The following is a 12874-nucleotide window of genomic DNA, read 5'->3' on the forward strand; positions in this document are numbered from 1 at the left end:
TTGATTTGTCTGCTAAGAGCCTGCTATCTGATTTGGGGTATAAATCTGGGAAAAGTTCCAGAGATGTTTAAGGCATTGCCATTTAAAACAAGATGTGGCAAAGAAAAAAAACTTCTAATCACCTAGTTTATGGGGACAATGTTTCTCAGCACTTCATTTGTAAAATGAAAAATAGGCATAGAACTGATGCCAGGCCCCATCTCATTCTAGCCATAAGTACTATTGATGCAAGGATACATAACCCATGTGGAAAAGTTTCTCTCATTTGTATGTGTATTTATCCACAATCTTATAGGTCAAATAATTAAACATCAAAATTCATAATAGATGTTATGTTGTTATGGTCAATTTTATACTACCAATAATTATAATATGACTAATAAAATGTAATAATCTAGAACATTATAAAACCCTATAGTCACAGAAAAAAATAATTTTAATTTGTATAAATATTTTTGTTACCCATAAGTATGAAAGGTGATCTATAAATGACTTTAAATTACATATATATATATATATATATATATATATATATATATATAATAAAATGATATGTACAGGGTGTTCCCCCCAAATGTATATACACTTTAATAGCTGATAATGCAATTTTGAAAATGAAATGTATTTTAATAAACACTGCCTTTATAATTATTCAAAGTATGTGGATACATTTTTTGGGACACACTATATATATCACATGAAATATTAAGATCAATTCTAAGGGGAAAATGGAATGAAAATAGATGTTCAAGAAGAAAAGGATATAACAAAATGTCTGCCTGTGAAATAAGAACATGTTCAAGTATCTTGTAAATTGATGTTGACTGACATATCAAATCAAAATAATATTTAGATTCCATTGGGTACATTTAAAATATTGATCTAAGAGCTCTATTTTAAAATGTCGATATTTAAAATTCACTGAAAAGTAAAAGCTTTGCGATGATTTAAACCTAGTGACAAAAAAATTTAAATACCAATTTTGAAAATGTGCAAGAGGGTATATGGTTTTTCAAAATGCTCTTAGGAAGACTCCAAAAAGTATTTTTATTCTTCCAAAGTAGTCATTTCTGAATATATACATAGTAAAACAAATATTTTAACATAAATAACTGTCCTTAGCTTTCCCTTTATGTTGTAGCTCAGGCATTACTTTGATTTATTAAAAGTATGTGGTTTTGGTAGGTAATATTATCTATGAGTTTAATTTTAGGGAAATGAAAATGGTTGATTTCAGCAGAGGAGAGCTGATCAACCTATAGTTTGACAGCATCAGTGTGACTGCTGAGTGAAAGGTATATTTTCGGGGAGCAGGTGTGGAAGTAGGAGTGTGAGAAGATGGGGGCTTGGAACAGCTGAATGGAGAACACTGAATACTGACTGAAGTGAACACATTCCTGGTCTGTCTGGGGTATCCTTATGTCTCCATGAGCTTCATGGGCAAGACAGGGCTCTTAGTTCTTTGATCCTAGTTCAGTGATGGCGAACCTGTGACACACGTGTCAGAGGTGACACGCGAACTCATTTTTTGGTTGATTTTCCTTTGTTAAATGGCATTTAAATATATAAAATAAATATCAAAATATAAGTCTTTGTTTTACTATGGTTGTAAATATCAAAAAATTTCTATATGTGACACGGCACCAGAGTTAAGTTAGGGTTTTTCAAAATGCTGACACGCCGAGCTCAAAAGGTTCGCCATCACTGTCTAGTTAGTGGCAGAGAAGAACTCTGGTCGCTAGACCTCTGCACCATAAATGCTTTCATTTCTAATTTTTCAGCCTTATCTTACTGACTTTGTTACTATCAGCTTTCCATCCCAGTGAATGCTCTAAGAATTTTAGATTGTTTTAAGAGTTGAAATTTTGGTTTCTTTTGCCTGATTGTTGGCTTCTTATCTGACAAGGAGAGGAGGAACAAACATGCTAGGATGATGTTCAAAATTCTCTCGCTTGGCCCTGGGTAAGTAAAGAAGAGTCTCTACTCTCAAGGACAAGGTACAGATGTGTAAAGAGCAGCCTCATTGGATAATCTAATGTGTTTAACACTAACCCCTCTCCAAAGCAACTAGGAGTCTATTATCCAGAAATGTTGCTGATTTACCTTTGTTGCTACTATTTTCATATGTCTTTTATTCTTAAGGTATGCGAAGATAGCCTCTTTGCCTTCCGTGTACACTTCTTCTGGGGGATCTTCCATAGGATTGTCCATCAGCGTCAGAACGTCGAGATTCACTAGACTATCTAAATCCTCTGGGAGTTGGGTGAGCAAGTTGTTCTCAAGTAGTAATTCTCTCAGAGCTGAAACAATATTTTAAAATGATGAATTTATCTTGAAAACAGGCAAGAATTAAAACGTGAATTCTTTAGTCCCGTCATTTTGAAAGGTTTGTTTTCTACTGTGCCATGTCACACAAAAACATCAGATTGGATGAGGCAACCCGAAGTTCTTTTCTTTAAAACAACTCAGAGTTGTTGGAGTTCATGTAAATAAGTATTAGAGGCAAGAAACATTAATAAACACTAAAAGATTTTGAGAATGTTTCGTTCCTCCAGAGACCAAGGACAGGATAAAAATGTACAGTCGGGAGCATTACTAAAGAGTACAGCATAGCCTCTAACCTTTGAATGTCTTGTGGTTAGGTCACAGCTTGCACTCATATTTCTTCATCCTCCTTTCACTAAAGAATGGGCATAGTTTGAAAACATATCTATAAACCTGAAGATTCAGTACACTATGGGGAAATTTTTTTTTAATCTGGCCCCAGTAGGAACTCAGCAAAAAGCTTAAGTAAATGGATATGTTTGAGTGTTTAAATATGAATCATATATGACTTTTCATGTCAATCATGTAGCTTCAAAAGCCCCCCCTCTCCCGCCCCTTGCTGATTTCACCACTGTGAGTCAGTATTTTCTTTTTCTTCAAGTGACTTAGTGACCTAATGTGAATTTACTACAGGGCCCCCAACTCCCAATTCCAACATGTAGTAGGGATTCAGTACATTTTTGTTGGTGGTGTAATGACTAATTATCTTAGCAGTTGCAACTTGCTTTTTAAATTCCCAATAAATAATCTGCCTTTGTGAGGCTCTGAGCTGTACTAGTCAGAGACCTGACCTTCCCAGGGAGCCCTGCAAGGAGGTAATGAGGTAGGGCCAAGCTCTCTAAACACGGAGATTGGTCTTTAGAAAAGCAAAGAAGCTTTTATTGAGGGAAATGCTGGCCTCAAACTCCACTAGGCTATGGGCTACTAAGATTTCCCACCTTGTGCTTGGCAGATGGCATCTGGAAGCTGCTTAAGCAGATTGTGGCGGCAATCAAGAACTTCCAGGTTAGGCATTGATCCCAAGGCCACTGGCAAGTACTCCAGATGGTTGTTTTCTATATGCAGCTCCTTAAGACTCTGAAATAAGATCATAGTATACCACAATGATCCTTATATTGAAAAATGAATTACAGCAACTAGAATCACCTTTGAGTTCCCATGCTACTTCAGTGAGGGTTATTATGCATTGGCATAAAGGGGGAAAACATTTAAAGGACCATCATCAAGAAGTTATTTTTCAGTTAAACTATTAGGAATGGTTTACATTTATGTAGGGAGATTAGAACATGGGAATCTAGTATTTCTGTTTCATGAAAACTTTATGAAAAAAACTTTATGAAAAAATAATTTGGATCATTTAACTACACACATCATTCGCTCCCTTTCAATAGCTAATTATCGGTGGCAGTTGCCTCAAAGTATAATTTCCCCAAATATCAATCCAACATTGCCCAAGTTGAAGTAGCCAAGTATATAGATAATAAGTTAACTACGTTCAAATTTGCTGGGCAAAAACTTGTTTGTATCTCACCCTAAGATTTTGAAGAGTATGACATGACGTACAAGGAGCGAAATGATAGACAGAGTTCTATGAACACAGCATAAAGAAACGGAGAATTCGGAATAGAAACCCTGTGTCATAGGTGAGTATCTGCTATACATACCGTTGACCATTGCTCAGTGCCATGACCAGGGATAACGTAGTGGCCCACACCTACTTTATCAGTATTAAGAGTGCAGTACCAGGAGCATGAAAATATAACAGTTCCTTAAAGTATGCATATAGATAAAGACACACTGGTATGGCTACCAGTTAGTGAAGTGAACGTGTTGCTCTGCTAGGATTTATCACAGTGCCCTGGACCCATCCTCAGTGAACCTGGTGCAACAGTGAAATAGAGCACGATTTACATTCCACCATGGAGAGTGGGAGGTCTATTGCCCATCCAAACGGCAGCTCCCAGCATTCACCTGTATGATACTTTAACTTCAAAATAGTACAACTTTCAGGGGTAACTTATGAAAAGTAGAAACGAAATGAAAAGCAGTGTGGCTCAATTTTTGCAAATAAAACTTTCCAAAACACATAGTGGAAAGGAGTATGGCATGACATACCCACTAGCAATCACAATAACTTGTTTTAGGTATAGATCTGGGGGTTGATCAGGAAGACAGTGGAAGGCTCAAAGCATAATAATGACTGTTGTTAGGAGCTGGAAATCTGGTATGGTTGATTCCACACGCAGCCTGTGGGAACAGGGCGTGTTTCCCCAATATCAGCCAACTTAAGCAATCAGTAGGTGTGTACCTCTTTGCCTGCTCGTTTGGGGAGGCTTACCTGTAGTTTCCCAATGTCCTCTGGCACAGAGGTGAGCTTGGCTCCCTGATCTTGCCCAATGTATAATTTCTCTAAGGACTCTAAAGAAAAGATTTCTTCTGGAAATGAAATGAACTGATTCCCACTTAGTCCAAGTATCTTCAGTTTTGAAAGTGCACCGAAGTCTGAAGATAACTAGAAGTATTCCAAAAAGATAAGTTTCAAGTCAATATCTTCTTTTAAATCCTCACATGAGGATATATTTATTGATTTTAGAGAGGGGGGAGGGAGAGAGAGAGAGAGAGAGAGAGAGAGAGAGAGAGAGAGAGATGAGAAACAACATCGGTCAGCTGCCTCCCCCCATGCCCCAATCAGGATGGAACCCACAACCTAGGTATGTACCCTGACCAGGAATCAAACCTGCAAACTTAATAGAGATTAAATCCTAGATTCTCTTCCTAAATCTTAAAGTTACTATCAAAACACTTACTTGCTGACAGGCAGTTTTAAAAGTCTATGGCAATTAGGAAAACAAAAGACCTACCCAAGGTTTTGAAAATTGAATAAAATATGTATTTTTTATGAAACTCACACCTTGCCTGGCCCGTGTACCACAATGGTTGAGCCTCGACCTATGAACCAGGAAGTCTACGATAGATTCCCTGTCAGGGCAGATGCCCTGATTGCAGGCTCAATCTCCAGTAGGGGGTGTGTAGGAGGCAGCCAATCAATGATTCTCTCTCATCATTGCTGTATCTATGACTCTCTCTCCCTCCCTTTCTGAAATCAATAAAAATATATATATTTTCAAAACCCACACCTTTTTGGCCTAGGATTTTTATAATGTCTGGGGAACACATGAGACTGGTGTCCATGGCCAGGAAAGACAGACCTATTATTTGGTTAGATGTTGAATTCCAAGTATCCCTTTTTCTCCCTCTATAGTTGTCTTTTGCTTTTCAAATAAATCTTTTTTTATTTTAAATATTAAACAAAAGAAACAAATACAAGTATACCCAAATCTTTTGTTAATAAACAATAAAATACTGCAATTAAAGTTGAGTTTCTCTATAATACCTTCATTTGCTTGACTACTTCCCTCTTCCCAGAAACAGCCATTGTTAGGAATGTAGTTTTTTCCAGTCCATATTTTTTATACTCTCATGACATATATAAATATCCATAAAATTTGTTGTGTGTATATGTATTTTTGTGTGATTAAAAATTTTTATAAGTGGCATCATTGGGTTCTGCAATTCAGTGCTTTACTTTTTAACAAACATTAACATTTTGGGATTTCTCCACATTGGTACCTATAGCTCCCATTCACTTAAATTATTGCATAGCATTCCATTTTACAAATATACCACAATTTACTTGCTCATTCCTCTATTAACTGAATGTGCACTGACCACCAGGAGGCAGACAATTTAGATTGTCTTCCATTACTTCATGATTACCAGGTCACCCTGTACACATGGGAAAGTTTCTCTAAAGCTGTTTTTGCAGTTTCCTATGAATGGAACATTAAGATCTAAGGTTGTATGTGTCAGAAAAATCTGTTTAAGGAAATCCTGTTAGGAGGTGGTCTTTATTAAGAATACTACAAGCCCGGTGCATGAAATTTGTGCAAGGGGGGGGGGGTGTCCCTTAGCCCGGCCTACGCCCTCTCACAGTCCAGGAGCCCTTGGGGGATATCCGCCTAAGCCGGCAGGCGGACATCCCTCTCACAATCCGGGACCCCCTCTCTCCTTACTGCCCACCTGCTTGCTGCTCCTTACTGCTCAGCTTGCTGCTCCTTAGCACTGCCACAGATGTGGGAGAGGCTCCTGCTACCGCCACTGCATTCACCAGCCGTGAGTCCGGCTTCTGGCTCCCCACAGGGGTAGTGCACTGACCACCGGGGGCAGCTCTTGCATTGAGCGTCTGCCTCCTGGTGGTCAGTGCACATCAGAGCGACTGGCTGTTCTGCCGTAATGGTCGCTTAGGCTTTTATTATATAGATAGACCCTGGAGTCCAGCAGCTCTGGGTGGGAATCCTGCCTTCATCACTTATAGGCATGTGGCCTTGACAAGTTAGTTACGTGCCCTGCGCCTCATTTTCCTCATATGCCATTGAGGATAACATTACCTACATCAAAAGTACTTGTCAGTCCCTAGCCGGTTTGGCTCAGTGGATAGAGCATGGGCCTTGGACTGAAGGATCCCGGGTTTTATTCTGTTCAAGGGCACATGCCCTGGTTTCAGGCTCTATCCCCAGTTGGGCACATGCAGGAGGCAGCCAATCGATTATTCTCTCTTATCATTGATGTTTCTGTCTCTTTCTCCCTCTCCTTTCCTCTCTGAAATCAATAAAAATGTATTTTAAAAAAGATACTTGAGAGGATTACACTTTGCCCAGGGCCTAACATACATATTGTAAATAAACGGTAGCTATTAATTGTGATTAATGTTGTTCTTGGAGGTTAATTGTGATTAATGTTGTTCTTGGAGGGGAGGGGAGGGGAGTAATAAAAATGATCGCCGTGTTGGCTATATTTGTTAACCCTGGATGTTTGCCCATAAAGTCCGTTAGAATGTGCTGATGTTTAGACACAGAACCGCACCAACTTCGGGCAGGGAGGGCCCGGGGTGAGGGCCCGGTGCCAGCCGGGAAGGGGATCAGTACCTTCCCTATCTTATTATCATCCAGCGCCAGGATCTCCAGGTTCCTCAGCGAGCAGATCTGCAAGGGGAAGCCTTGCATTTGGTTCTGACTGAGGTCCAGGAAGCGCAGGTTGACCAGGCGCCGGAAGGAGCGGCGCAGCGAGCGCAGGCCGGCGTTGCACAGGTAGAGCAGCTGCAGCGCGGTCCACTTGCAGACCAGGCGCGGCACCTTCTCCAGCGGGTTCCCGCTCAGCGCCACCTCCGTCATCTCCGAGAGGCTCCCCAGGGTGCGCGGGAGGGAGTGGAGGCGGTTGTAGGAGAGATCCAGCACCGACAGCTTGTCGCACTGGCACAGGGACTCGGGCAGCCCCTGCAGGCTGTTGCGAGCCACGTAGAACTTCTGCAGCCGGGCCAGCCTGCCGATCTCCTCCGGGAGCGCCGTCAGCCTGTTCTCATCCAGGTCAATGATCACCAGGTTGCGGAGGACGCAGAGCTCCGGCGGGAAAACCTCAAATTGGTTTTGCTTCAGGTAGAGCTCCCGCAGTTTGGTCTGGTTCACGATTTCCTTGGGCAGAGACTTGAGGCGGTTTCCCGACAGGCCGAGCAGCTCGAGGTGGTGGAGGTGCTTGCAGATGTCGGTGGGGATCTCCCGGACCTGGGTGCGGTAGAGGCGGAGCTGGCGCAGGGAGCGGATGCTGCTGAGGACCGGGATCCAGGAGGGGAGGATGGGGTTGTCGCTCAGGTCCAGGCCCTCCAGGCGGCTCAGCCTTCCCAGCTGCGGGCACAGCTTGCTCAGCCTGTTGTTGTTCAGGTAGAGGACTTTGATGTTCTCCAGGTACTGGATCTCCTGGGGGATCTCCTCGATGTCGTTATTTTCCAGGTGCACCTCTTCTAATTCTCTTAATTCTAAGATCTCCGGTGGGATCGCAGCCAAGTTCTGATTAGCGGCATCGAGGAAAAACGTTCTTCCAGATGTGCCGTGGGTCATGTTTCGACGCGCGTTAGAGGAACGTTCTACTGCTTGTGTGATGCCAGTTGGTATTATCTTGACGGGCCATTCAAATATTCAAAATCTGAAATAGTGTGAAAAGGAAAAAAAAATCAGAGTTTACCTGCCACCAGGGTTGGTATCCTGAAAGAGAGAACAAATTAAAATTTTAGTTGATTGAATTTAGTGCTTGACATTGCGCCACAACATAAAATAAAGGTTTTTGTGATTTGCGTTGGGAGAAGAATTAAAGTGTAGACTCCTCTTACTCCTAACAGGTTAACTAATATTTTTTTAAAAATAGTCTAAATTCCGTTTTTTGAAAACATGCTCATCTTGATTCTATTTCCAGGTAGGCTGTAGAAAGTTGCAAAAGATCATTGGTCCTACAATAAACACTGAGAGAACACTAGAAAAAAATTAATATTTTAAAATATTTTATTTTTCCTTAAAACGACTGGAGAGTTGTGGGTGCACCGGTCAAGAGAATTAAATGTGAGAGATGGACTAGTCCTCCCTGAATAAGTAGAGACCAGTGGGCGCTTTTATGCCTGTGGCATTTTCAAGTTTAGAGACTGATGGGGTGGGGTGGGGGGGGGGGAACAAGCCATCCGCTAGCTAGGCAAAGGCCCTTCTGGGGTAAAGAGAAACCAGCCAAACATTTTGTTGTTGTTAATCTTCACCCAAGGACATTTTCCCATTGATTTTTAGAGAGTGGAATGGAGGGGGGAGAGACAGAGAAAGAGAAACATCGATGTGAGAAAGACACATCTACTTTTCTTTTTAAATATTTTTTATTTTATTTATTTTTTATTGATTTCAGAGAGGAAGAGATAGAAGCATCAATGATGAGAAAGAATTACTGATTGGCTGCCTCCTGCACGCCCCCTACTGAGGATCAAGCCCATAACCTGGGCATGTGCCCTTGATGAGAATCGAACCCGGGACCTTTCAGTCCACAGGCCGACATTTTATCCACTGAGCCAAACCAGTTAGGGCGACATCTATTGGTTGCCTCCTGCACACACCCCCACCAGGGCCAGGGATGGAGCCTGCAACCGAGGTACGTGCTCTTGACTGGAATGGAAACCGGGACCCTTCAGTCTGAGGACCGATGCTCTTATCCAATGAGCCAAACCAGCTAGGGCTTGACTGAAAACTCTTATCTGCATTTTAATGGGCTTTGATGTGCACAGGCAAATGGACCCCATAGTCCAGTAACATCAGGACACTTATGTGCTCTAGGATTTACTTAAATTAACCTATTTAATCCTCACCAGAACCCTAACAAGGAGGCACCATTATAATTCCTGTTTTACAGATAAACTAAGTAACTAAAAGAGCTCTTCTCAGGATAGAGTAGGAGGTGGGAGCAGAACCAGAGAAGTTGACTCAACCTCACATAGTTTTTTAGCATCATTTATTCACAGGAAGCCTTGTTTTTATAAGAATAATTCTTGGGTGTGAAGTTTCAGGTTTGATTTTTCTTTCTTTCTCAGCCTTCCAAGTTATCTGGGGGAAATGTGTGTGGACTAGCCATCCTGATTAGAGTGAATACAGTGTGTCTGGGCTTCCAGACACATAAAAGAACTTATTTCTCCTAACTTTCATCTTGTCCATGATGAATCCTGACTAGAATGTCTGAATGTGTGTGTATATATTATCTCACCTTAATCAGATATCACATATGTGTCTGGAACCAATTTGATGGCCCTCTGAAAGATATATATATTATCATTAGTGGATTTAATAAAAGGAGTTTGTGGGGAACACTTTGTAAAGTATTGTCTAACCATTATGCTATACCCTAAAACTAATACAAAATAATATTTAAAATAAATAAGTAAATAAACAAATACTGGTTGTAAAGCCTGGGTTTGCAACAGCTTTGTTAGTAATTCAGCCACAGTAAATGAGAATGGGGGAAGATTGATTCCTTATTGGCTATTTTTCCCCCTAGAAATTGCTACCTGAACATGGTCAAATTAACTTATTACAATCCAATGTTACTGTGGTGTTTCTAAGTGGAATAACTTGTTGCATCATCATTTTAAAGAGCCAAGGTTGGACAATTTAATAATTAGCCCTTCTTTATGTAATTTTAATGTCCAAGAAAACCATTTAGGAAAATGACCAGCCCTCTCAAATTTACATCAAGTGTTGATACTTATGTTTCCATGTGTAATTACACACAAACTGGATGGATAAAATTAGGGCCCTGAGGTTAATATGGTCAGTGACTGACTGTCTCTGATTACATTTCTAGTTAAAATCATTTCAAGATTTTGCTTATAACTTCACCTGGGAGCTATTTTTCCTTTGATACAGACAAGCTAAAAGTAGCCTTAATTATCTAGGACTAGAAAATCATGTAACAGTAACACTACCCTTTGCTTTGATGAAAATGTCTTGGAAGCTATAAAATCCCTTGAAAAAATTTTGTCTCCTTTCAGCTAATACTGAACTGAAAGTTCCATATAGATTTCAGACGTCAGTGGAAAACTTTTTACAAGCAAGCAACTTGAAGGTGTGCTTCCATCCCCACTGTCACCAAATTATTTATCTGAAATAGCTTCTCACACTTGCTTTCTTTAAAGACTCAGAAGTTGCATCTTATCCATTTTGCAAAAGTGTTTCACCCTCAGTCCCTTCCCCCTACCGTCAAACTATCAATCTAGTAACTCATTGAGCAAGCCTTTCTTTTTCTTTTTCTTCTGGTTTTAAATTTGGGTTTTTCAAAATGTTATTTGTATCATGAGCAGGAAAGTTTGGGGCACTATTTCACTATGAATCATGACATATTTTCTCATCGCATCAGAAAATAAGAATGTAAACTTTTCATGCAACATACTCTTTTATCCATGGGCCAAAATCATTTTAAAATAACAAAACACTCATTTTCCATCTGCATATTCAGTACCTAAACATTCATGCATGAACAACACCAGCAGTCAGTATTTCAGATACTTGTCAGAAAATCAAACCAGGCATTTATTCTGTTCCAGCGCTTGCTGGCATCTCAGTTAGACCATCTGATAGCTGTGAAAATAGCTAATGAATATGTTAAAGATTCCCCCAGATCCTTTGAGCTCAATCTCCATATTATCAGGAAACACCATGCCTAGACCCTATTACCATAATTAAATACCATGCCGTTGGCTTTCTAAGTAGAATTACAATAAAATAAACAATCATTTGAAAAAATATTTCTGAATCGTCTACAAAATTATAGTCCAAGGCATGTGCATTAAATTACTTATATAAAGATATACCTACTAAATTTTCCTACTATAGGGTACCAGAGACACGTAAATGCTGCCTTTTATTGAAGCCAGGGGACTCCATACCCTCATATATTCTCTTTGGTTCTGCCTTCTAGGAATCTCAGATTCGAGTTAGACCTATACTCTGGGTTCTTGACACAGAAGAACCCAATGAATCCACTTAGGTTTCCTTCAAGCTAGCTCAGCAGCATCTCCCCCACCTCCCTACCCCTCAGTGCTTCTCAAGGGGAGGTCTTCATCTCCCCCTCCCACCCAACTACATCCCTCCTTTATCTGGAAATCATTTCGTGAGGGGCCATGAGAAATATACTGATGGAACTAGGTTGTATATGTGATCAGTGTCTTTTCGACCATCTGTTTAGTATGCATTTTGACACTGCAGGCTGTATTTTTGTGTAAATACTGGTTTTGTTTTGCCGAGGCAGCTAGCTAAGGAGAATAGTGCTGTAAGTTGTTTGGTTAAAGCAGCCCTTTTCTGTTTATTCTGTTCTGACCCTGTTTATTAGTTACTCTCTAAAACAAGAATCTGATTCTGCATTTCTTGCTTCCTTGGAAGACCATCCCTCTCTCCCCAGTGGAGCAGCAATTAATTAATCCTCCACCTCTCTTTCCTTTCCTGTATCTTCTTAACTCAAAACACTTTAAGGGAGGCATAGGGAAAGGCAGGTGCTAGATGGTACCTGCACTTACACTTTGGTATTTCAAGCCACCTGTCAACTTTGTTGGTGGCACATAGGGTGAGTGAACACATAATTGTCTGTTTTCTATCATCATGGTTAACCTGAAGAAGTGATATTTCAGGTGATGTTTCAATTCTGCGGGCACAGGGTTTCAAGACACCCTGCCTTGTTCGGCATAACAATTTCTTGGCAGCGGAGCACTGGTGGACTTGCCGGGTGGGACAGCATGAGGGGAGAGAGGATTCAGGCATTTTTTTTTTTCACCTTTGAAACTGGTGCTTTATAAACCAGCCCTCGTTTCACTTTGGAGGGGTCTCTGTCCTGGCTCCGGGGGTCTTTGGCCAGGGGCCTTGGGACTTTCCTTCCTGAGTCCATAAGCAACCCCCAAACAGAAGGGCCTCCCCTTTCCCCTCCTTCCCTCTTTCTCCCCTCCAACCCTCCAAGGAACTAAATTCTGAGTAATGTCACCCCTGTAACTATTTTCTGGGTTTTGGCCCCTTTCCTCCTCATCCCCCCCCAAGGCCCAGTCCTTAGCTGAAGGCCTTTATTTTTTTCCTCCCGGGGCCATTGCAGGCTGCTTTCAGAACCTCCTATTTTTCCTGCGAGTGTGGACAAATCCCATTTCTCCAAAAAG

General features: G+C 40.9%; 1 protein-coding gene across 1 annotated transcript in view; it reads right to left on the bottom strand.

Annotated features, from left to right (window-relative positions):
• LRRIQ4 (leucine rich repeats and IQ motif containing 4) overlaps window positions 1-12874 on the bottom strand; it is a 62019-nt gene that overhangs the window by 1893 nt on the left and 47252 nt on the right. The window contains exons 2-5 of the mRNA XM_006088861.3: window positions 7311-8361; window positions 4664-4837; window positions 3264-3402; window positions 2104-2300 (exon numbers count right to left, since the gene is read on the bottom strand). Coding sequence (XP_006088923.1) covers window positions 2104-2300; window positions 3264-3402; window positions 4664-4837; window positions 7311-8276 — 1476 coding nt within the window. The 5' untranslated portion in view covers window positions 8277-8361. The remainder of the gene's footprint in view (window positions 1-2103; window positions 2301-3263; window positions 3403-4663; window positions 4838-7310; window positions 8362-12874) is intronic.

Source organism: Myotis lucifugus, unplaced genomic scaffold (assembly GCF_000147115.1).
Source record: "Myotis lucifugus unplaced genomic scaffold, Myoluc2.0 scaffold_53, whole genome shotgun sequence".
Lineage (NCBI taxonomy): Eukaryota > Metazoa > Chordata > Mammalia > Chiroptera > Vespertilionidae > Myotis > Myotis lucifugus.